The sequence below is a fragment of the Stegostoma tigrinum genome, chromosome 7 (assembly GCF_030684315.1).
Source record: "Stegostoma tigrinum isolate sSteTig4 chromosome 7, sSteTig4.hap1, whole genome shotgun sequence".
Classification (NCBI taxonomy): Eukaryota; Metazoa; Chordata; class Chondrichthyes; order Orectolobiformes; family Stegostomatidae; genus Stegostoma; species Stegostoma tigrinum.
The window spans coordinates 27,492,268-27,515,618 of NC_081360.1; the positions used below are offsets into that span (position 1 = coordinate 27,492,268).

Consider the following 23,351-nt stretch of genomic DNA (forward strand, 5'->3'; position numbering starts at 1 on the left):
ACAGCATCAGAGGAGCAGGAAAGTTTGACATTTTGGGTTGAGACTTTTCTTCAGAAATGGGGAAGGGGATTCTGAAATAAATAGGGAGACGGGGGAGGCAGATAGAAGATGGATAAAGGAGAAGATAGGGTGAGAGGAGACAGACAGGTCAAAGAGGTGGGGTTAGAGCCAGTGAAGGTGAATGTAGGTGGAGAGTTAGGGCAGGGATAGGTCAGTTCAGGGAGGACGGACAGGTCAAGGAGGCGGGATGAGGCTAGTGGGTAGTAGATGGGGGTGGGGCTTAAGGTGGGAGGAATGGTTGGGGAGGCAGGGACTAGCTGGGCTGGTTTTGGGATGTGGTCGGGGGAGGGGAGATTTTGAAACTCATGAAAGGATTGACACATTCAAAAGGAAATCAAAAACCAGATATATATTATTAAGTCACAGAAGGTTCATGTCTGTGGGAATACCACAGGTGTGTTTTGTTCATAGTCATTTTTTTCCTTGAATAGTATCATATCATAATAAGATCAAAGCATTTCTACACTATACAATATAGGCAATTCTTATTTTCCATAACTCATGGCAGAATAACCTGGTCCACATGCACGGACTACAAATCTCTTTAATGGAAATAGAGTCATACAGCATGGAAACAGACCCTTCGGTCCAACCAGTCCACGCCAACCTTATTCCCAAACTAGACTAGTCCTACCTGCCTGCGCTTGCCCTATATCCCTCCAAACTTTTTCTATTTGTGTACTTATCCAAATAACTTGTAAACATTCTAACTGTACCTGTATCCGTCACACTTCCTCTGGCAGTTCATTCAACACATGAACTGCTGTGTAAAAAAAAAAAAGTTGCTTCTCATATCCTTTTTAAATCTTTTTCCTCTCACCACAAAAATGCCCCCTAGTTTTGAACGCTCCCCTCCCCTCTAGGGAAAGTATCCTTGTCATTTCACCTTATCTATGCCACTTATGATTTTATAAACCTCCATAATGTCACCTCTCAACTTCATACACTTCAAGGAACAAAGTCCCAGTCTCAATCCGAGGACTCCCCAACTCCATTGTCGACAAGGATCTCAACCAGGTCTGACCCATCTCCTGCACTTCTGCCCTCACCCCTTCTCTTCCGTTCCACAACAGCGATAGGGTTCCCCTTATCTTCACCTACCATCCCACCATCCAGAAGATCATCAGATGCCATTTCCACCATCTCCAGCAAGATGCCACCACCAGACACATGTTCGCCCTCCCCTCCCTTGTCCGCCTTCCACAGGGACCGTTCCCTCCGGGACACCCTGGTCCGTAATTTCTTCATCCCCAACACGTCCCTGTGTAACTGGCGAAGGTGCAACAACCTGCACATTTACCTCCTCCGTCCGCAGGATCCAAGGGCCCAAACATATCTTCCGGGTGAAGCAATACTTCACCTGCACTTCCCAGAATCTAGTCTATCGCATTCGCTGCTCAGAATGTGATCTCCTCTACATTGGGGAAACGAAGCGTAGATTTGGCGATGGCTTCGCAGAACATCTACGTTCTGCTTGCAAAGAAAACCCTGAACTACCCGTTGCCTGCCACTTCAATGCACCACCCTGTTCCCTGGCCAACATCTGTCTCTGGCTTGCCACACCGTTCCAGTGAAGCCCAACACAAGCTGAAGGAACAACACCTCATTTTCTGCTTGGGGATCCTACAGACCTCCAGACCCAATATTGAGTTCAATAATTTTAGGGCCTAAACTCCCCCACGTCCCAGCTCCCCATGCCACTCACCAGGCCTTGTTACCACATAGCCTACCATCACACACCCCCTGTTGTTAGTCACTAGCAATCCTCGTTAACAACTACTCATCCTCCCAGAGATTGTAGGAACCGCAGTGCTGGAGAATCTGAGCTAACAAGGTGTAGAGCTGGATGAACACAGCAGGCCAAGCAGCAGAGGAGCAGGAAGGCTGACGTTTTGTGCCTAGACCCTTTGTCAGAAAACTAGTAGTTAATTAGATAATTAACTATTAACTAGTTAACAGATAATGTTTGTTTCTGAAGAAGGGTCTAGGCCCAAAAACGTCAGCCTTCCTGCTCGGCCTGCTGTATTCATTCAGCTCTACACCTTCTCATCCTCCCAGCCTGGTAATTAGTAATTCCTTTGTCTATCCAACTGTCTTTCTCTCTGGGCTCTATTCTATCGTTTACCCACTGCCCCACCCACCTCCCTAATTTTTGCATATAAACTGACATTTTCCCAGCCCCCATCAGTTCTGAGGAAGGGTCACCGGACCTGAAACATTAACTCTGTTTTCTCCTCCACTGATGCTGCCACACCTGCTGAGCTTTTCCAGCAACTTTGCTTTTGTCCCAGTCTTTTCAGTCTGATTTATTAAAGCTAACTGACCGTCTGCCCATCAAAACTTAAGAAAACTCATTGGCATTTCACCAGAGACAACTCGCTCAGAACCAAGGCCAGTGAGATGCCCTTGAAGACACATTTTAGTGTGAAGGCTTCGATAAATTGTTGTACTTTTTTTCTGCAGCACGGTCTTGAGCCCATTTGGTACAACCCACTTACACCAAGATAAATTTTAAGCAATGGTATTAATGAAAACGAAAACACTGAGAGAGGGGTAAACACTGACCATAATATGCCTGTGTGCTGAACGAGGTACCTTCCCCCTTAGCAGAATTATTGTTCAGCTACAAGTTTCACGTTATTTTGTACTTAATTGTGGAACAAACGTGAATCGAAAAAAAAACACCGATAGAGATAGTCTTTCTGGAATTTTGATAATGCTTCAGAAGGAAAGAAGTTGAGAACCCCGGGCGAAGATTCATGAGAACAGTATTACTGCACTACCAACATAGAAGGCTGTCTGCGTAGCAGTGGGTACAACCCACATGCTCTCATAACTTTAGATTTACGAAGGTAATTACTGTCGCACCGATGTGGCCTATCCCATTGATTAGTTGCCACGGATGTTCGTTTGACAAGGAATTTCTTGACGGTTCAAGTTTTGGACCTACGAGATGGGTGCCCTTCCCAAGATCCGTCGTTGGTTGGTTTCCCCCTTCGCCTGCATCGCGGGAGTGTACATCACTGACTCGAAGCTGTAGGTGCAGCCCAGCCAGGAATGAGGAGCCGGAAAGCGAGCATCGCTCCAACTGTCCCACCGGCCTCGAGACCACCTGATGTGGTGCATCCCGATTGGACGAAGCCTGGCAGCGTGGGTGGAGACTGGCTGCGAGGTCCGAGCGGATTGGGCGGCGCTGTAAACACGTGGGACGGCTGGGTTCGATCAGTTAAGGGCGAGCTTTTGAACTGTCAGTGCGGAGTGACAACGGCTGTTGCTATCACCAAGGGAGGTTGGTGTATCCCCTTTATTGACACTGCGCTCTCGAACAGGTGAGGGATGTCTTCCCCCCCCCACCCCATGTGCAGTATTTCGGGAACGAGGCCACTCAAAATCGGTCGAAACTTCTAGGAGGTGAATAGACCCCTTGCCAGCACCTCTGCTGATAAGTCAGAGGGAATTCCTTCATGTTATTGTTTTCTTGCCTGCCCCCACCCGTCGACGATTCAACGGGCCATTTAAAGTTAAGAGGCGGTCGACATTTTCGCTGATCTGATCTCGAGAGTTCTCGTCTCTGGTTGGGGTTGATAAGGTTTCCAGTCCCACGTAACATTTGCAATGAAAACAAGAGGAGGAGGTGGGGGAATGTCTCTGTGGTGTCGAGTACAAGATCCGTCAAACGAGTGGTGTCAAACAAACAGAGACAGACGCCTGTGTAGAAAGTATTGCTGTTGGATAAAATTACATAGGTTTCTTTTCCCAACCTATCTGTCAATTTTTTTTTGCTCTTCGTTAGTCACTTGATTGCATTAAAAAGATGCAGGAATCGGCCATTTGACCGTTCCAACCATTAATATCTCGAATTGCCCCGTCCAGTACCTTCTGACATGTCTATTAATCCCTTCAGCCAACATCGCCTACAACCCCCCCCCCACCACCACCCTCTTACTAAAAAGATCCATTTGTCCAGCTTTGACTTGGGTATACACTGGATGATTTAAATATCTACAGCTCTGGTCGAGAATTTGAAAGGGTCACAGCCGTTTGACTAAGTTCCTCTTCCTTTTAGCCCTGATATTGAGAAAGTGACCTCAAGTCCCGGATTCCCAGAAATAGACTAGACAGCGTCCACGATATAGAAGGCAAGAAGTCTCCGCATATGCCCTCAGCTAGACTCCCACTCGCACACTTCCTAATGCTAAACTTTTGATTCATTTTACTGCGACCGTCAACAGTCTCTTAGAAGTGACAGTCTGCAGAATGCAACTGATTAGATGGAAGATCTTAAGGTGGATGAAGATCATAAAATGTGAATGTATTGTATTTTAAAATATTTGGAAAATGTAACACCAGTTTTTGGCATTCAGATGTTTGAAAAACCAGTTTCAGGGTATAAATTACATCATCTTGGAATCTTTGGTTTCATGACGAAATTTAGCTGTTGGAATTTGAGGTCAGATTTGGTAAGGATGATCTAACAAACTACTACAATCCTAGACTTAAGGATTAACACAAAAATTCAAATCTATGTAAGATATTGATCATAGAAAAGATACTCTGAATGGATTATTTGATGATTTTTGTTTCTTTGCAGAAACTAAACACAACAATGTCCTGTAAAAAGATCCAGGTTGGCTCTGTGGTAGAAATGAAAGGTGATGAGATGACCAGAGTTATATGGGAACTGATCAAAGAGAAGCTCCTCTTCCCCTATATGGAGATAAACCTACACAGGTTGTAATTTAGTGAACATTTAAAATATGGCTTTTATTAATTTAAACATTCTATTGGCTCAAAAAAGGAGCCTGTGAAATCCACATTTTGCTTCAAAATTAAAACATTTCCCAATATTTTCAATGTTTAAACAAACAGTTTTTGTCTGTCCAATGAAATAGAGATCAGTGATTATTGCACAATTTGGTGTCCGGGTGAGTAAACTTATAGAATTAAAAATTGCTGATTCATTGTGTAAATAAAAATACTTTGCAGTATTTTTCTCCAAGTATAAAAGTTATTCAATAAACATCAAACTTTTATCATTTACATTTTCAAACTGGTAATTTATCTTGTGTTTTCAGAATTTTCCAAGTACAGTGTGTGGAAAAATGACCAACAATATTTGATCGATGTATGTAAATAAAAGATTGTTTTCTTAATTTTGGCTTTTTCTTTTTCAGGAATGAGGTGAATACTGTTGAGTACTAGTTGTATCAAAGCTAGTATTATTTCCTTCTGTGGAAGGGTCACTTGACCTGAAATGTTAACTCTGAATTCTCTCCACAGATGTTGGCCTTCTGAGTTTTCCCAGAAATTTCTATCTTTGTCTCTGATTTTAAAGCATTTGCAGTTCTTTCAGGTTTTACTATTATTTCATTCCAGCTGTCCTTTGACCTCCACGTACTGCACCTATCCTGTCAGGTTACAGGAAAGGAAATAATATGTGGGTCATGGTTGATATGTGTCTTCCCTATATTTTTGCCACAATAAGTTTAATTACAGTGTTTGTTCTTTCCCCTGCCACACTCTACTATTCTGGTTGACATTGGCCAACTCCACTCAAAGATCAAGCATGGATTTTTTTTACCTTAGTACCATATCAGTTGTTCTGATAGGTGCATCGTATGAGAAGAAAGATTTATAATTTCCCTAAATTCTTTCCATTAATCAGTATATCTAACTTGTGCTTCATGAAAACATTTAGTAAACGTGTGTTAATGATTATTTATAGCTGTTGGACTTTGTTTTAAAAAATCATGATGCAAACTGATTTATTTCATTGAAGTATTTAAACAATTTGAAATCCACAAAATAAAATGTTTTCTGTGTGTGTGTGTGTGTGGGCAGGCAGGCAGGTAGGTAGGTGTATTTGGGACAATGGATCCAGAAGGCAAATGTCCTACTCCTGCTCCTAAGTCTTATGTTCTTAATGCTTTAATCTCAAAATGAATTTGGCTTTTTGGGAAAGAAGTTGGCTGTGGGCATTTTTTTTTTTAAATTAAGAAATTGCACAACCTCATCCTGCTTTTTATTGGTGTTTAAACAGTGGTTAGATGACTGTCTAGGAATTCTATCCTGTACCTGCTCTTACGTTATTTGCCTTTTTTTTGAATAGGGAGATGGAGGAAAAGTGTTTTCTCTAGAAGTCGGTGTTTGGAATAAATTCTTCATTCTTAGAGTTATATAGTGCTGTTTTGCTTTAAGAATTGTCTCTACCTATTTTTCTCTGTTCCTATCCATTCCATAACAGTATACTTTATAGTAGAAAAATTAGCCATTTTTCATCCATCCTTTGTTTGCAGGAACAAAATGATTTGACATAATGGAACGTTAGTTTTGTTCCTATCCCCTTCTTCATCTGAATATTTTTCTTGATTTAATTTTTGTGCCATACTCCCATCCTGATGTATTAGGATTATTTCAAGTTAAAAGAGAAGCAACCACAATGAAACTTTTCACAAATAAAGAATCAAATAAGTTTGTGGTAATGATAACCTATGGATTAGCCTACAGGTTCATTTGAGCATGGTTGGCCACGAACAGAGCCAGTGCAGAAGGTTGCCGTGGAGAAGCTCATTTTGGTCATTTCCCACCACCTGTTGGCTGCAGAAAGGTGTTCAAGGGTGACTAATGAGTGAATACTCAGACCATGAATCCTCCTACTACTACTTTACTATTCCCCAAAAAGCAAAGCGAAACAAACAAGGTGACCACCTTCAAACAAATCATAGAAAGTGCATTCATGGTTTTACAGACTGAGATTTATACTAGATGTCAAGAGATAGCTATGTGGAAAACTGACAGCAGTCCATTTATTAAATGTTATACTTTTTACAGGAAAAGGAATAAACACATTTACATTTAAATTGATGGTTAACTTAAGAAGAAATGTGAAGCAATGGTAATTTTCAAATAAATTTTTACTATATTCCTAATTCCAGTTTTTTGTCATCCTGATCATATACAAAATAATTTGGAAAATCTTGCACTATGGAATATTTTTTAGTAGTACGATATAAACAAAATTAATGTTTACATTAAATTTATTGTTTTATGCTGAAACCTGAGATTTGGCTCTGGAATACAGTTCCCTTTAATAGTGGATAAACAGTGGAACTGTTCCTTTAGATTTCTATTTTAGTTTTAAGTTTGTGTTTGAACAGAAACTTCGGTCACTTTTGAATGGACATAGAAAACCTTTCACTGGTGCAATAATAATCTGAAACCCTGTGTGCTTTCAAAGGAGAAGTACAGAAATATTCTTTTGGAAAATAAATATACAGTATTATGCATTTCAAATGGATCTTGTTTGAAAATAGAATATTGAATTGATTTTTTTTCATTTAAGTTATGACTTAGGAATTGAGAACCGTGATGCTACAAATGACCAAGTGACCATCGATGCTGCTGAAGCTATTAAAAAATATAATGTAGGAATAAAATGTGCCACCATTACTCCTGATGAGAGCAGGGTGACGGAATTCAAGTTAAAGAAAATGTGGAAATCACCCAACGGGACCATCCGCAACATACTTGGTGGCACAGTGTTTCGGGAAGCAATCATCTGTAGGAATATTCCTAGGCTGGTATCCGGCTGGATCAAGCCAATCATCATTGGACGTCATGCATATGGTGACCAAGTAAGCTGAAATATTAATTTTATTATAGTGTTGTAAAATTTATCTCTGAAAGATCTTTGTCTCACAGTTATTTTGATAATCTTTGAAAAAGGAAAAATATTCTAAGTCCTTGTGACCTTAACTGAACATAGATTGTATTCATTCATTTACTGACTTCAGCATTGTTGTTTTGAAGAATGCACAACATTTGCACCAGAATTTCTATCAAAACTGCTTTGTCGCCAGCAAAATCAAATTTTTGTTGCTCCTTATTTTCTTTTTCTGGGCTATCTACATTGGAACTACCTCAAAAAGCTGTTCACTCTTCTAGTGGCAAGAAAGATAGTTGTTCCTTAATTCTGGTGTCCAGAACATGTTATGCAGCAACAGAGCCAAGCTTTCACAGTACCTCTTGGGTCCTGGATAATGTGCAACAATACAGTCTTATCCACTGTGCTGAAACTAAAATTATGATAGCTGTCAATGACTTGCTAGTAAAACAATTGGAGCATTGGTTTGGTTGTAAGAGTATAAATTCAGCCATATTAATCGTCGTTTTACTTCACTAGGTGGATGGCCTAGATTATGGGCACATACATATACCTTCATTGATTAATGGAAAAGACAATGTTTTGGACTGGCATATATGTAAATCTAGAGATGACTAACATGTGAAATGTTGAAAAAAAACCTCAGCTGCTATTTGCTTTTATTATAGAATTCCTACAGTGTAGAAATAGGCCATTCGGCCCAACAAGTCCACACCACCCCTCTGAACAGCATCCTACCAAGATCCGTTCCCCTAATTTTCCATGTCTAACCCACCTAACCTAAACATCCCTGGGCGCTATGGGCAATTTAGCACAGCCAATCCACCTACCCTGCACGTTTTTGGACTGTGGGAGGAAGCCAGAGCACCCAGAGGAAGCCCACGCAGACACTGGGAGAATGTGCAAATTCCACACAGACAGTAGCTCAAGGCTGGAATCGAACCAGGGTCCCTGGTGCTGTGAGGCAGCTGTGCTTACCACTGAGCCACCGTACCATCCTGTTGGATAGCATCATGTAGGCCTCTGGGTTAGTCTGAAACACTCTTCCGGGTTAATCAACAGAGTCACTAGTGGCAATAAATATGAAGCTAAAAGTGTTCTGACAGAGGGTTTCAGCCCAAAACTTTGAATTTCCTGCTCCTTGGATGTTGTCCGACTTGTTGTGCTTTTCCAGCTTCACATTTATTGACTCTGGCTTCCAGCATCTGCAGTCCTTACTATCTCTGAATCATGTGGCAACAAACACAGTTTTTGAAAGGTAGAAAAATTAAATTACATCTTCTCATGAGGTTGATAAGATGTATGTGTTAAAAGCATATGCCCCCATATGAAATAAAGCAGAGGGAATATTTTATTAAAACCACTTCTTTCTCCCTTTCTCAAAAACTCTGCATATGTTTTGTGTGTGTGTGTGTATTTGTTCATATTTATTATAATAGAATCATATCAGAAAAGCACGGTACGTTTTATAAAGTTCGAAAATTGGGGTCTATTCTCTGTACTCATTATCCATAGAATACAACTGTCAAAGTCCCTTTTGTAAATCATTTCTACAAGTTTTGCTTCCTTTGTTGAACTTTGTTGTGGAGTAATTGATCATCTCTTGGTCTCTATTCATGAACTAGGGACAAGGATACCACTGTTAATGTATTTCCATGTTTGCTACTTCATCTGCCAAGTTTTAAACTTATTAAAAATTCATTTGAGATAAACAGCAAAGTCCACCTGATGGTTTATTACTATCTATGGTTTGTCACAGCGTTATAGAATCATACAGAACCAAAACAGACCCTTTATTCTAACGAGCCCACGTCGACTGTAATTCCAAACTAAACTAGCCCCGCCTGTCTGTCCTTGGTCCATATCCCTCCAAACGGTTTTGTTTTATTCTTGTACGTATCTAAGCATCTTTTAAGCATTATAACTGTACCCACATCGACCACTTTCTCTGGAAGTTCATTCCACAACGAACCACTCTTCGTGTTTTTTAAAAAAAAACCCCTCATGTCTTTTTAAAATCTTTCTCCTTTAACCTTAAAAAAAATTCCCCCTAACTTTCAAATCCCTCTCCTTAGGGAAAAGATTCCTGATATTTACCTTATCTATACCCCTCATGATTGTATAAGCTCTAGAAGGTCACCCCTTAACCTCTTACACTCCAAGCAAAATCATCCCAAGCTATCAGCCTCTCCTTTATAATTGAAACCCTCCATTCACAGCCACATCCTGGTAAATCTCTTCTGAACCCTCTTCAGCTTAATAATATCATTCTGTAACAGGAAAACTAATACAGGACATAGTATTCCAGAAGAGACCTCACCAATGCCCTATACAATTGTTGGGACTGTTGAGATGCCCTAACTCCTATACTCAAAGGTCTGAGCAATGTAGGCAAGAGTTTTAAACACCTTCTTACTACAGACTAACACATTTTTAATGGTAGTATTTAAACCCTGAGTTGAACCCTTGGAGCAAATGTTAATGCAGAACCTGCAAACTATGTTGCAATAGTAAGTATATAATCCTAACATGGCAAAATAATGATAAAGTCAAATATGAACTTTGCTTTGCAAAGCAATTTTGTATGTTTTGCAATCAAATTGGAGGTGAAGATGATTGTTGAAATTAGTGCACAGTTGTTAATTTTGTACGTATCCTTTATTTCCAAGAAATACTCAACTTTAAAATGTCTTTTTTTCTCACTAATATCTTTCTCAGTTTATACCAATCGTTTACAGTGTCTTGTATATCCTTGCATTTTATTTTTCTCTCTGATTTCTTATTTCCCTATTATATTGTTTTTCATTTTCTAGGTCTGCATCTTTGTCTTCTCACACTTTATCTTGGCTCATTTTTTAACTATTTTGTTTTCTTTCTTCATTCTCAGAGTAAAACTTATTTTCTCGTGAAAGGCATGCATATGAGAAGGCTTATCTATAAAAAAAAAGGAGAGGTTAACTTATATATGAAACTCCTTAAAAATACTTGGATGAAACAGGTAGTCAGATTCAGAATTAGAACTGAAATCAAGGCTTATTTACATCTTATTCCCTTGTAAATGGAGATGAGTGGAAAGAGATTGCCACTTCCTTTTAAGCCTTACTAACCAATGTCTAGATTTTAGTCATCTCAAAAAATGATCTCCCTTGTGTCAATTTTCATCGTAATATGTTCTTAATAAGAATATAAGGATAATTTCTTACTTCAAAGAGATATATAGTTGAAAGTGCTTGTCAGGCTGGAAGATTGTGGCTAATAACATTAAGTTTCTTAAATGAATCAATATTATTTTAACTGTAAGATTAAAATATTACAAGGGAATGAAATCAAAATGGTTTTCATTCAAATCTAAACTGATACAAAAATCACGTGCTGAACTTTTCATTAAACCTAGAGGTCTTACTGGTGAAACTGGAAGCAGGAACAGCTGCTGTTTAGTTCAGCGAAGTGGAAATTCTTTTCTTCATTATTTCAAGGCTAGTGTTTGTTGCCCATCCTTGATTATCCTTGAACTTAAAGGCTTGCATGTCCATTTCAGAGGTAAGTTAAGAGTCAGTTTTATCACACCAGGCAGTGTCTGGTGTGAATACTGTTGTTTTCCTCTGTTAGAAGATTGGTGACCCTAATGAAGAACAACGTCGGTAACCGTTATGCAAGACAGCATCTAGCAAACTATCCTGCAAGCATTTGATAACTCCATAAACACTGCATCAGTGGCTGAACAAGACATCTGAATTCACTGCCTATCTTTGCACTATTCGGGGTGCGGAGATGCAGCTGTGCATTGAAATGATAGAGGAGTGGCTGCGTGAAGCATCTGTACGCTCCTCTTGGGGTATTTCTGGCATTATTTCTGGCAATAGTTCCTCAGCTCATCCAACTATGACACCAGTGCCTCACTTGGTTGTGATGACAGCTAGGCTTTTGGAATTCTGAGTAGTCCTTGATATGCCAGCATCCACCAGGCTTCAGGCAAAGCTAGGTCAGCAGCCCGCCTCCACGTCGGCTGATGTTGCAGGAAGCACACAATTAGAAGCGCACTTCAAAGACTTAAGAAAAGTATCTAGCTGCATTCTTGAGTTAATAGAATAAAGCATGTTGTGTGGCACTTTTTCTTCCTTTTGTACATCAATAAGTATGGTATGGCGAAGTAAGAGATTTCTTTGCATTTCAGTGAGCTTCTGGGACTTCCAAATTGCCTTGACTTGGCCACTAAGTTTAATGAGGGGGGTCTAAACATGGTAAGATTGAATCATTGCCCCCAAAACTATCTAATGTTTTAGTGCATGCAAATACATGGCAAGATCAATGAACGAAGCAGCAAAGGGATGTAGAGTGCTGAAGTTTTAATGAACTACTGAAACTGACATTGAGGATGAAGTAAAATGTGCCTGTTTCAGTATCCCTAGGCTCCCCTGTGTTGATCTTGCTGCATCTTTATTGGCCTTAGATTGCTTAATATCCTAAGCATATTATCACCTTCCTACATTTCCTCATCATTGGAGCAGGCATCAAGCTGTGAGATATTCCCATTGTCAAAGAGTCAGTATTTTTGTTTGTGTTACAGGATGCAAATGTCACTGACTACTGTTTATTGCCCATTCCTAATTGTCCTGGAAAAGGTAGTGCTGAGCTGTTGTCTTGAACCTCTGCAGTCCTTGAGATGCAGGGACACTTAGAGATGCCAGGTTGTGCAGAGCACAGTACACTGCCATGGTATGCAACCCCAGGGCAGCCATTCTTTCTGCCCATTTAGAGGCCACTGCGTTTGCCTTCAGCTGCCTCCCTCCCTGATCTGCCTCTCCAGTGGAAGTCTCAAATCCAGAAGAATGAGGCCAGTGGCAGATAGATGTATTCAGGTACCCATAGCAAAAGAAGTGTCAACTCTAAGATGGCATTGTAGCAGTGTGCTTCAACAGTTTGGCTTTTCTTTAAATCCTTGTTCCCTATAACAAGTCAAAAACCTCTGTTGTTTCACTTTTACCACTAAGCTGTTCACAATGGCTGCTGTCGTTCTGAAAACTTACTACCGCCTTTATACTAGGCAAGGAACTGAAGTCCAATGGTTTTCATGCACATTTGGAAATATTGGAAAACCTTGTCAAACTGAAGTGTGAGAGTGCAAGGTCTTCTTTCCTTGTTGACCATTTTTCTGAAAATATGATTGTGATGTGGAGACATTATTTCACCCCTTATATCTACAGTCCACCCCCAATTGGCTAGGAAATTGGGCTCATTTTTTTAGTATTGACTTGTTCGTACTCACAAATGTGTGAAGTACTGTTCATACAATTATATATGGGCAGCATGGTGACTCGGTGGTTAGCACTGCTGCCTCACAGTGCCAGGAATCTCCCCATGTCTGTGTGGATTTCCTCTGCATGCTCTGCTTTCCTCCCACAGTCCAAAGATGTGCAGATTAGGTGGATTGGCCATGTTAAATTGCCCATAGTGTCCAAGGATATGCAAGCTAGGGGGATTAGCCATGGAAAATGCAGGATTACAGGGATGTGGCAGGGGTGTGGTTCTAGGTAGGATGCTCTTCTGAGGGTGAGTGTGGACCCAATGGGCCAAAACGCCTGCTTCCACACTGTAGGGATTCTATGAACATTTCCACTGGTCTGGTGAATATAACTTCCTTGTTAATTTCAAAAATACCATTGTCCATAAAATTTCTACCATAATTTTCTTTTCATGAAATGTTTGTCAAGGAATGCTATCAAGAGGTCAAAAACAAAATTTAATAAAAATCAAGGAGATGCACTTTGCTGACTTGGGGAATGGCCAGTGAAGATGTACAGAGAATAACAAATGTATAGAATATATAAGTGGGGCATGACATTGATGTAAATTGAAGAAACTACTAAATTTTCTTTATTCATTCAGGGGATGAGGGCATCACTGGCTAGGCCAGCATTTATTTCCCATCCCTAATTGCCCAATTATGAGTCAACCACATTGCAGTGGGTCTGGCGTGACGTGTAGGCCAGACCAGGTAAACGTGGCAGTTTTGTCCCCTAAAGGACTTTAGCGAACGAGATGGGATTTTATGACAATCGGCAATGGATTCACGGTCATCATTAGACCCTTAATTCTAGATATTTATTGAATTCAAATTCCATCATCTGCTCTGGGGGTTTCAAACCCAAGTCTTCAGAACATTACCTGGGTTTCTGGATTAACAGTCCATCAATAATACTGCTAGGCCATTGCCTCCCCCTAAATACCTTTCTGGAAGTAACTTGATCAGGAAATGAGTTGAAAATCCTTCATGTGTTCAGATGATGAATTATGAAGGATCAACTTCTCCACAATATTTTCCATGGATCAATAAAGATAACAAAGAATTATCACTGAATATCTTCAACCCTTAAGTGGAGCATCATACAATTGTTAATTTTCTAAATGGGACAGAAAATCATAGTTGTTTGCACACTGTACAATTCTACTTTTATTTGTACCTGTAATTGAGGTCGCTGGTCATCTGTCAACTGAAGAATGGTGTTATAGCTGACATCTACATAAAAAGTATTTTTGATGTCAAACGCTGGATCGTGAATAAGGACTTTAAATATGCTTTGAAAATATTAATACTAAGTTGAATTAATATCATAAATATTAATTTAACTTGGGGATGTTGTTCTCTTTTTGGCACTCCACGGTAATTTTCAAACGTAACATTGGGCTTGAATAGACTTAAACTAAAATAATAAGCACATGCGTGAATTTGCCCAGTCAGCTCAGTTGGTAGATGACACAAAGCTAGAAGGCGGGCACATTGTTAGGAGGATGAAGAGGTGCTTCACTGTAATTTAGACAAGTTGAATGAGAGGGGAAAATGCATGGCAGATGAAGTGTAACGTGGATACTTGAGGTTATAAATTTTAGTAGCAAAAACAGGAACTAAGATTATTATTGAATGGCAATAGATCAGGAAAGGAGGAGGGGCAACAAGACCTGAGTGTCCTTGTATACCAGTCACTGAAAGTATGCATGCAGGTGCAGCAGGCAGTAAAGAAAGAAATGTTTTGATGTTTGTAGTGAGAGGATTTGAATTCAAGAGCAGGAAGGTCTTGCTGCAATTATAAAGGACCCTGGTAGGATCACACCTGAGGTACTGAGTGCACCTTTGGCCTCCTTAGCTAAGGAAGGATGTTGTAGTTGTGGACGAAGTGCAAAGGAATTGTACCAGACTGATTCCTGAGATAGCAGGCATAATGTGTGGAGAAAGATTCCATTGTTTTAGACCATATTTACTTGAGTTTAGAAAAATGAGCGAGGATGCATATAAACCTCTAAAATTCAAATAGGGTTAAACAGGATAAACAGAAAGGATGTTCTTGATGACCAGGGAGTCTGGAATTAGGAGTCACTGGTTAATGATATGAAGTAGACCCTGAGATGAGGAGAAATATCTTCACCCGGAGTGGTGAGCCTGTGGAATTTTCCACTACAAAAAATGATTGCAGCCAAAACATCGAATGTTTTCAAGGAGTTAGATAGTAAATGGGCTAAAGAGATCAAAGAGTATGAAAAGCAAATGGGAACAGAACATTAATTGAATGATCAGCCATGATTATATTGTATGATGGAGCAGGCTGGAAGGGCCAAAACGCCTTCTCCTCTTCTTATTTTCTATGTTTCTATTTATATTATTATGGACTTGCTGTTAGACATAATTTGGTCTTGTAATTGAAGAGCCTGTGGATATTTATTGTTTAAGCTTGCGTGCAAGGAATGGCCACGTGGGTGAGCGATGACAGATGATCATGGATAACAGTGCTTCCCAGACCTATTCCAAGTATGAAAATCTGGGAGTGTATGGGAGTTGTTGAGCAGATGGTAATGGTGATCTTTATCTGTTGAGTGGAATGGATGGTGGGTTCCAGCTGCTGAGTGGGTTGAAGCTTTCTTTGCTAAGTGGTGGCAATGGGCTTCAGCTGGTGAGCAAAAATCTAATGGTAAGAATTTATCCTTGCAGTTTTGTAAAAACAAACACCTTTGCATGGGCCATTCTTTTGCAACAGCAATCTGTTCTCAAAGATCTGTCCTTTGGGTCATATCTGTCAACACAAAGAAAGTGAGCATTTGAGGAGCTCTTGCAGCAGTAGCCATTGAGCTTAAGACAAAAATTCTCATTCTTGCAACCACCCACAGATTGGGAAGCCTTGAACAGAAACAGAACAATTCAAAATATAGTGTTATATTGACTGGATCATTACTGCTTGCTAAGAGCCTACCTAGTGATTTATTTTAATCTGGGTGTTTTGGCTGATGAACTAAAGTTAAACATCTAATTGAATGTGGCTTGTAAAATATAAAGTCAAACCTCATTTTGGCTCTGATTTAGTCACGGATAAAAATTTTGTCCACAGTACAGAGCTACAGACTTTGTTGTGCCTGGTCCTGGTTCTGTTGAAATTAAATACATACCTGCTCATGGTGAGCCTGTCACCTACTGTGTTCATGATTTTAAAGGTAAGATTTGCATTGTTAAAATTAGCAATGTATGAAATCTGTGCTTTTACATATTCTGCACAATGCATAATGTGATTCTTTTAAGTTGAGTAGATTGTGTTAGATCTTATGTTTTCAGTTACTGATGATATTTAACTGACAGATAATGTTCATTGTTACAGATGGGGGAGGAGTTGCTCTGGGAATGTACAACACTGACTCCTCTATTAGGGACTTTGCTCATAGCTCCTTCCAACAAGCTCTCGCTAAAGGCTGGCCTTTATACATGAGCACAAAGAATACCATTCTGAAGAAATACGATGGACGATTCAAGGACATATTCCAGGAAATCTATGAAAAGTAACTCTTTTAAAGTAATGATCTCATTGTTTTTCTTTTCCTGCTGCCACACTCACTTTTTTTCCATACATTATTCCTTTGTTTTCTGGAAAGAAATCTTCCTTGAAGCTCCTTTTTAGTTGTAAAAGACGATGGGCGCTTTGGCTGTGGTTTATTTGCTTATGTCACTCTTTGGTGAACAAGAGACTGATTCACCTGTGGCAGTGATCCATAAAGAAGCCTGTGGACCAAACTGGCTAGCCCTATCAACTGAAGGAAGAAACAATGACAGGAGAATGAATTTAGGTTCCTAAAAAGAGGAGGGACTTGTAAATTTTATACATTTGGAAAACTTGACTTTATGGTACAGTTGTTGAGGTAAGAAGATTAACTAGATGTCATTGCTTTAAAGTAAAAAGATACTTTCTAACCCAGAAGGGCTTTCTCTTTCAGCAAATACAAAGCACAGTTTGAGGCCAAAGGAATCTGGTATGAACACAGACTAATTGATGACATGGTAGCTCAAGCACTAAAATCTGAAGGTGGCTTCGTTTGGGCCTGTAAAAATTATGATGGTGATGTACAATCTGATTCTATTGCACAAGGTATTCTTGCCAGTTTGTTTGTTATTCTACACTTGATAATATATAGTAACTAGCTAATTCTACTGATGAATGTCAACATTATATTCTACAGTTTGATTTGAAATTTATCAAAATAACTTGCAAAGTACATGTCAACTACACAAATGTTCTTGGAATACCACACTTTCCAATTTCAAATTAACACAGAAGGTAATTAAGATATAAATGGTCAAATTTGTTGAAAAATTGCTTCCATTTCTTGTATATTCTTGGTGCCTGTATTTGACAAAAAAATGAGAGGCTGACCTTTTTTCTTTTAATCACTTGTGGATTGTACTATAGTTTCTTGAATTTGTATGTCTTTAAAAGATTTCTTTGTAATTGTCTACAGGGTATGGCTCACTGGGAATGATGACGAGTGTGTTGCTTTGTCCTGACGGTAAGACAGTAGAAGCTGAGGCAGCCCATGGTACTGTTACTCGCCATTACCGTATGCACCAGCAGGGCAAGGAAACGTCAACCAATCCAATTGGTAAAATTATTTTGTTTTGTCTTATATAAAATTAATGACAAAGTATAACTATTCTATTTTGCTACTATTAACTGAGTTGCAGTGTATTACATGGTAGTCTCAAAATATACTAACTTGAAATGCATTTTATGTGATATTAGATCTGAGTAAAGTCCAACGTCTCCATTGTATGAGTTTATTCTAGGAGCTGATTTTTTTTCTTAGTTTATCTAAATGGAAGAAGTGGAAAAAAAGAGTTACAGCAATAATTCAGAATCATTTATCTTCATGAAACGAAGGTTGTACAGGTTTGGTAATGTTGATAAAGGAGATGAATTTCCATGAAGTTCTTCCATTCCATCCATTGTTTAGATTGCTGAGGAAAACCGGTGTAAGTATTATTGTATGGAGATTTTTATGGCTCATCCACTGAGACAAATTGGTGAAGTAGTGTGGAAAAAATGTTGGAAAACATTGTGTGGTTCTTGTGAAAGCTACAGCTAAAGGTTTGTGAAACCATGGTAAAGACTCTGTAATAAGTTGGTTATTTAACAGGAACCACAGGTAATGATGAATCATTGTATTTTTTCATATCTGTTCAAGATGTGGGAAATTCTGAAACAATAACATTTACTACCTAACACAATTACTTTGCGGACATGAACAGCTGACCACATCTTGTGGAAATTGTTATCATACAGCTGATGGTTATACTGGACAGGTTTGATTCCAGAGGGAAACTTGGCTTGATAGATCATAACTAAATTGCAGATATTAAACTTAACTTGTTATCAGTCACTGAACATACTACCAAGGCACTGATAATGTACTTTTAACGAAATTACATAAGTTTATTACTCAAAAACAAAAAAAAGGAACCAAGCTATAAGAATTTGAAAATGTATAAAAAGCAGAGAGATATTTAGCCATCTTATCCAGCGATTTCCTTCTGAGCAGTCAACCCCACTGAAGTGTCACTCTGATCTTCATTCTTTAATTTAATTCTCAACTGACAAGGTGGGGGTGTCTCAGTGGTTTTACTCCACATATGTCAGATTTCTTTGTGTGTTACTGTCTCTCCAAGACACACAAAACACCACCAGCTGACTGACTGACTGACTGACCTTTTCTCATTAAACTCTTTGAAAAGCTGACGGCTTTTCTAGCCTTTTTGTAAAACTAGGACTGCTAAAACAACTGAAAACTGTTTTCCAGCTCTTATAGCCTGAAGACTGCCAACGTCAAACTGTTCTTTGTGGTTTGGATTTTTTTTTAATCTGAACTGGAGCTGAAGGTCCCTTTCCATCTGTCTGCCCAGGTTGTAGATTTTAAAGTGAGCATTTTCAAAATTAGCTCATCAAGTAGCTTGTCTAACCACTTAACTAATTTCTAGAAGGAAATAACTTGTGCTCAAGTCATGTTTTCATGGAAATACTGTTTTGATCCATTGCCTAAAAAGACATTTCTGAATACTTGCAAAAACTGTAAACCAAAATCTCATTTACTTCTACTTCAGAAATGAAATTCCCTAAAAATAGTATATTACAAACCTTCATCACAAAATGGAGTTTTGCATGAACCACGTAGAGATGGTAGATTCACCACTCTATAAGGCATAATGAATTTGATGGATTCCTGGAAAATCTGACATCTTTGTGGGTTTTGTTTTCCTGGTATTGGATACACAATAGCAAATTTATTGAATTCACTTTCATAACTTCTGCCATTTAAGTCAGGGCAGCTGGGTTGCTGACTCTTTTAGGGTAATTACGACATTGCTGTGTATAATCAACATAATACTTTAGGCTGAGTATGGGGACTTTGCTATCAAAATTACACTGTTTAATTTTGTAGGTGACACCAAGTTTTATGGAAAGCATAATGTTTAGAAAAAGATTGAAAATTCAGGTGATCTAGATTCAGCAGTTAACAACCAGACAAGTAAATTTCAAATTGTTAGTTATTAAATACGATAATAGAAATGTATGAGTTTAGAACAATAGAACTTAATAGAAGGAAGTTAATTGTGTTGCCATTTTTTTAAAACATTGCAAAACTACTTACTCTGTCCTTCTCCTGATTCAAATATATCAACACTTCCTTGAGGGGTCAATGGTCTATCTTCAGAATTATTTATAGCGAAGTATTTCTTGCTGTCAACAGTCCACTAAAGAAAATTGTCTTAAAATTCATGACCCATTTGTGACCATTTTCAACTGATGACTTTCCAAGGAACAGAATTTGACCTTTTGTGTCAAAACACTCAGTATTTTATATGCAATATTTTATTGCCATTTCTCTCATCTCTGAAATCTTGTTCACCTTCCTTACAACACACAACTCCTTTAAATTTGTGAAACCTCCTCTTATCCCTAGTAAAATAGTTTGACAAGTTCCTTCTCGTCTCTCATTCCTTACTGCTTAAGCTAAATTTTAAATTCTAAATCCCATCTGCCACCAAAATTGCTTAGTCACAATTTCATGTTACTGCCATTCTTTATCAATTCTTACGATATCTCTCGAGTTGATTTCTCCAAAATTTTTCTTGCTGATCTCCCAATATATTCAAACTTACTCTGTTCTAAGCCTACTTACCAATCACAACTGTCTATGAATTACTTTGGATACCTATTTCTAATGGGTCAAATTTAAACTTGCCTTCATTTTCAAACCACTCAATTTCTAATTTACTTCAAACTTTACAATTTCCTCCAACCTCATTTCACTTCCTGTGCTGCTCTCTTCCAGCCATCAAGGATGGTAAAGCCATCGTAAGATAACAAAGTGTGAAGCTGGATGAACACAGCAGGCCAAGCAGCATCAGAGAGCTCTGATGAAGGGTCTAGGCCCAAAACATCAGCATCTGTGCTCCTGAGATGCTGCTTGGCCTGCTGTGTTCATCCAGCTTCACACTTTGTTATCTCTGGTAAAGCCGTCAGTTGCTTTAAACTAAGGCCTGGAACCCTCTACTTAAGATCAACAACAGTCTCTCTTGCTTTTAAAGTTATGTGGACATCTCTCCCATGATCATATCGCATCTCTTCTTTTATAATTTCACCTGTCAGCTATGAGTCTCCCAAAGATGTTTTCTTCTGTATTTAACATATTGCAATAATGGTTCAGTGCTTAACAGTCTGTTAAATTATACAGTTGGTTAAAAGTACTTTTGCCTAATAGTATGTTCTTATGCAAGAGTCTTCTCCATCAACTCTCTTCGTACTAATTTTTGTTTCAAGCTTCCATCTTTGCTTGGACTCGAGGACTATCCCATAGGGCAAAGCTGGATAATAACTCTGAGCTACAGACCTTCTGTACTTTATTAGAAGGAGTTTGTGTAGAAACTATCGAATCTGGTTTCATGACCAAGGATTTGGCTGCATGTATCAAAGGACTACCAAAGTGAGTACAAATCCTGCTTGAGGCTAGAAGTCTCATTCAGTTTAACGAATCTGTTTTTTATTCTTAACTCTATTACAAATGTGACAAGGTTTATTCTGGATTGTTAATTTTTAGTAATGGTACACTCATGATCAACACTACTAAATCACAAATTAGCAGAAATGTTTGTTATGATCTGATTCTCCAGCATCTGCAGTTCCTAGAATCTCTGAAACGATTTTAACCCCACTGTGAAGCTTCCTCTAAGGATGCCCCCCTTAAAGAAGTTACCCTCCTCCTGCTGGAAAGACCTCAGCGGATCTCTCTCCCACTGCAACTCTCTCTTAAACCCATTTCTGAAGAAGGGTCGAGGCCCGAAACATCAGCTTTCCTGCTCCTGATGCTGTATGGCCTGCTGTGTTCATCCAGCTCTATACTTTGTTAGCTCTAATGTTCTAGGAACTTGGGTTTGAATCCTGCTGTGGCAGATGTTGGAATTTAAATTCAGTTAAAAAAAATCTGGAATTAAGAGTCTAATGATGGTCATGAATCCATTGCTGATTATCAGAAAACCCATCTGGTTTGCTGATGTCCTTTAGGTAAAGAAACTGCCATCCTTAACTGGTCTGGCCTACATGTGATTCCAGACCTACAGCAATGTGGTTGACTCTTAACTGCCCTTGGGGATGCAAATATATGCTGCCTGTCCAGCCATGCCCTCCTCCCTTGAATGAGTAGAATAAGTACAGTAGTACGACAAAATCAAGGCATTTCCCAAAAACAAAACTTTCTACTAATTTCAGATATTTCTTTGTTGACATCCTGTGAGGACTTGTGTTTGTGCACAAATACCAAGACCCTTTGTGTTGCAAATTTTATCCATTTGCTTAATCTGTTAATGTTTTTCATAGTCAGTTTTTCCACCTATTTTTTGTACCGTCTGCAAATTTGGCTACATTTGCTTTCTTCCTTCAAGTCATAAGTATTATAAATAGTTGCAGTCCCAACAATGTCCCAACACGGAGCCCTAGTGGTCACAGGTTGCCCATCTCAAAAAAAACCCTAAACGCTATGTACTGTTCCCTGCTTTTTCGCCAATTCTGTCCATGACAATATACTTCTAACATTGGGCTCTTCACTAATGACTTAAACTTTTGAGGAACCTTGTCAAACGTCTTCTGCTCCCCCTGCGTAAGTCTAGTTGCGACTACTTCAAAACAAATATTAATAAATTAGAATGGTGTCTGTTAAAGAGTGGCCTATTAACATGCATTTGTTGTTTTTGTCATTAAGATTAGTTGTATTAATTTAAATACTTCAAAGAAAATTGATAAATTTGTTCTAATTTATTGATCCAAATCTCACCCCAGTAAAATTATTCTTGCTTTTATTAAAATCTGACATGTATGTATTCTGGTACCTAAGGCTGATGGTTTGTTTTTTTTCTTTGACCCCTTTTTATTAAGCATTCATAGATTAGTTGCTAATCATGCAACCTAGAATTTTCTATGACCAATTACATTGAATACAAGAAAAATCAACACTATTTAACCATCGGCATTTATGATGGAATATTGTCCTGATGCCTACTTCATTTGTAAACAGGTGGCCTTCCTGTATCTTAATCATCCTTGTTTTGTTCCATGCAAAAACTTAATACAAATGGTTGGAATATTATGAATTCTCAGGTGGTCTACTTAAAAATATCTAAATTTGCTTTGACTTTTTCAGCATGTTATTAGTTTAATTCTCATCTGAAATTCACTAAATCTTTTTGTTTTGCAGAGTGCAACGCTCTGATTATTTGAATACCTTTGAATTCATGGACAAGCTTTCAGAAAATCTGAACTTGAAACTGATATCACATAAGCTTTAAAACTGCATATGCATTGTAGAAGGTACACTACGATATTAGAATTAGCTGTCAACTGGTAGATTGTCATTTTTAAAATAAAAAATCCTAGAGAGAATAAAATATAGCCATAACTTGAATGTTAAAATTGCATTGAGGAGCATGATTGTATTTAAAAACTTTGAACACTTATTCAATAATAATATCAACCCGTTTGAGTTACTGCTAGTTTTGATCATGATGTTATACAGATTATTGAATGTATTTAATAGTGTGCTTACATTATAACACTTTTTCCATTACTTTTGCTGGGTTGGGGTATATACATAGTGCTTACAACAGACACCATGTAAGATGAAATTTTAATGCCTACATAAACATTTTAGAAATGTGAATTTCACGTATTAGTGACTGCAATATTATTTTATCATTCTATGTTCACTGCATACTCCAGTTTAAGACTTTTGGTGGGGGGAGAATTCAAGGAATATTGTGTTCAAAGCACTT

General features: G+C 38.6%; 1 protein-coding gene across 8 annotated transcripts in view; it reads left to right on the forward strand.

The window, feature by feature from the left end:
- Positions 1 to 23,239, forward strand: part of idh1 (isocitrate dehydrogenase (NADP(+)) 1) — a 28,149-nt gene extending 4,910 nt beyond the window's left edge. For 2 of the 8 annotated variants that reach the window (XM_048534195.2, XM_048534196.2), the window contains exons 2-9: positions 4,652 to 4,791; positions 7,403 to 7,694; positions 16,099 to 16,201; positions 16,363 to 16,540; positions 16,973 to 17,124; positions 17,495 to 17,635; positions 20,851 to 21,013; positions 22,778 to 23,239. In XM_048534195.2, the coding sequence (XP_048390152.1) occupies positions 4,667 to 4,791; positions 7,403 to 7,694; positions 16,099 to 16,201; positions 16,363 to 16,540; positions 16,973 to 17,124; positions 17,495 to 17,635; positions 20,851 to 21,013; positions 22,778 to 22,868 (1,245 nt within the window). In that variant the 5' untranslated portion in view covers positions 4,652 to 4,666 and the 3' untranslated portion in view covers positions 22,869 to 23,239. Of the gene's footprint in view, positions 1 to 3,242; positions 3,472 to 4,651; positions 4,792 to 5,195; positions 6,761 to 6,891; positions 6,956 to 7,402; positions 7,695 to 16,098; positions 16,202 to 16,362; positions 16,541 to 16,972; positions 17,125 to 17,494; positions 17,636 to 20,850; positions 21,014 to 22,777 lie in introns of those variants that run through there. The other 6 variants (XM_048534199.1, XM_048534194.2, XM_048534198.2 and 3 more) reach the window with 6 other exon arrangements.
- The last annotated feature ends 112 nt before the right edge of the window (positions 23,240 to 23,351 follow it).